Below are 659 nucleotides of genomic sequence, written 5' to 3' on the forward strand. Positions count from 1 at the left end.
ACCTTGCTCCTCCGCCGCCGGGCTTCCTTCTACATCTTCAACCTCCTCCTGCCCTGCATCATGGTCTCCTTCCTGGCACCTCTTGGGTTCTACCTTCCGGCTGACTCGGGGGAGAAGGTCTCGCTGGGGGTGACGGTGCTGCTGGCCCTCACCGTCTTCCAGCTGCTGGTGGCAGAGAGCATGCCACCCTCGGAGAGTGTCCCGCTCATCGGTGAGCCCCAACGGCACCTCGGATGGACCCTCCCACGGTTGGGTGGTGAGGCAGTGGCCCAGGTTGCCCAGAGAAGCAGTGGATGCCCCATCCCTGGAGGGGTTCAAGGCCAGGCTGGATGAGGCTTTGGGCAACCTGGGCTGGGGGGAGGTGTCCCTGTCCCTGGCAGGGGATCTTGAATGTCCCTTCCAACCCAAACCATGCCATGGTTCCATGATTGTATGGGACCAGGGTGTCCCTGCCCATGCTGGGGGTCCACAGTGTGGGGATGGGGGTGTGGGGTCTGTACCCCCTTGGCGTCACCACTTGTTGCCCAAGCAGGGAAGTACTACATCGCCACCATGACCATGATCACGGCCTCCACCACGTTGACCATCTTCATCATGAACGTCCACCACTGTGGCCCGGGGGCCCAGCCCGTGCCCCCCTGGGCCCGGTGGCTCATCCT

General features: G+C 63.4%; 1 protein-coding gene across 1 annotated transcript in view; it reads left to right on the forward strand.

Annotated features, from left to right (window-relative positions):
• Positions 1–651, forward strand: part of LOC104462402 (neuronal acetylcholine receptor subunit alpha-10-like) — a gene marked incomplete at both ends in the record, with an annotated part of 947 nt that extends 296 nt beyond the window's left edge. The window contains 2 exons of the mRNA XM_010074324.1: positions 5–211; positions 533–651. Of these exons, the coding sequence (XP_010072626.1) occupies positions 5–211; positions 533–651 (326 nt within the window). The remainder of the gene's footprint in view (positions 1–4; positions 212–532) is intronic.
• Between the last annotated feature and the right edge of the window lie 8 nt (positions 652–659).

The sequence above is a fragment of the Pterocles gutturalis genome, unplaced genomic scaffold, assembly GCF_000699245.1.
Source record: "Pterocles gutturalis isolate BGI_N339 unplaced genomic scaffold, ASM69924v1 scaffold16437, whole genome shotgun sequence".
Lineage (NCBI taxonomy): Eukaryota > Metazoa > Chordata > Aves > Pterocliformes > Pteroclidae > Pterocles > Pterocles gutturalis.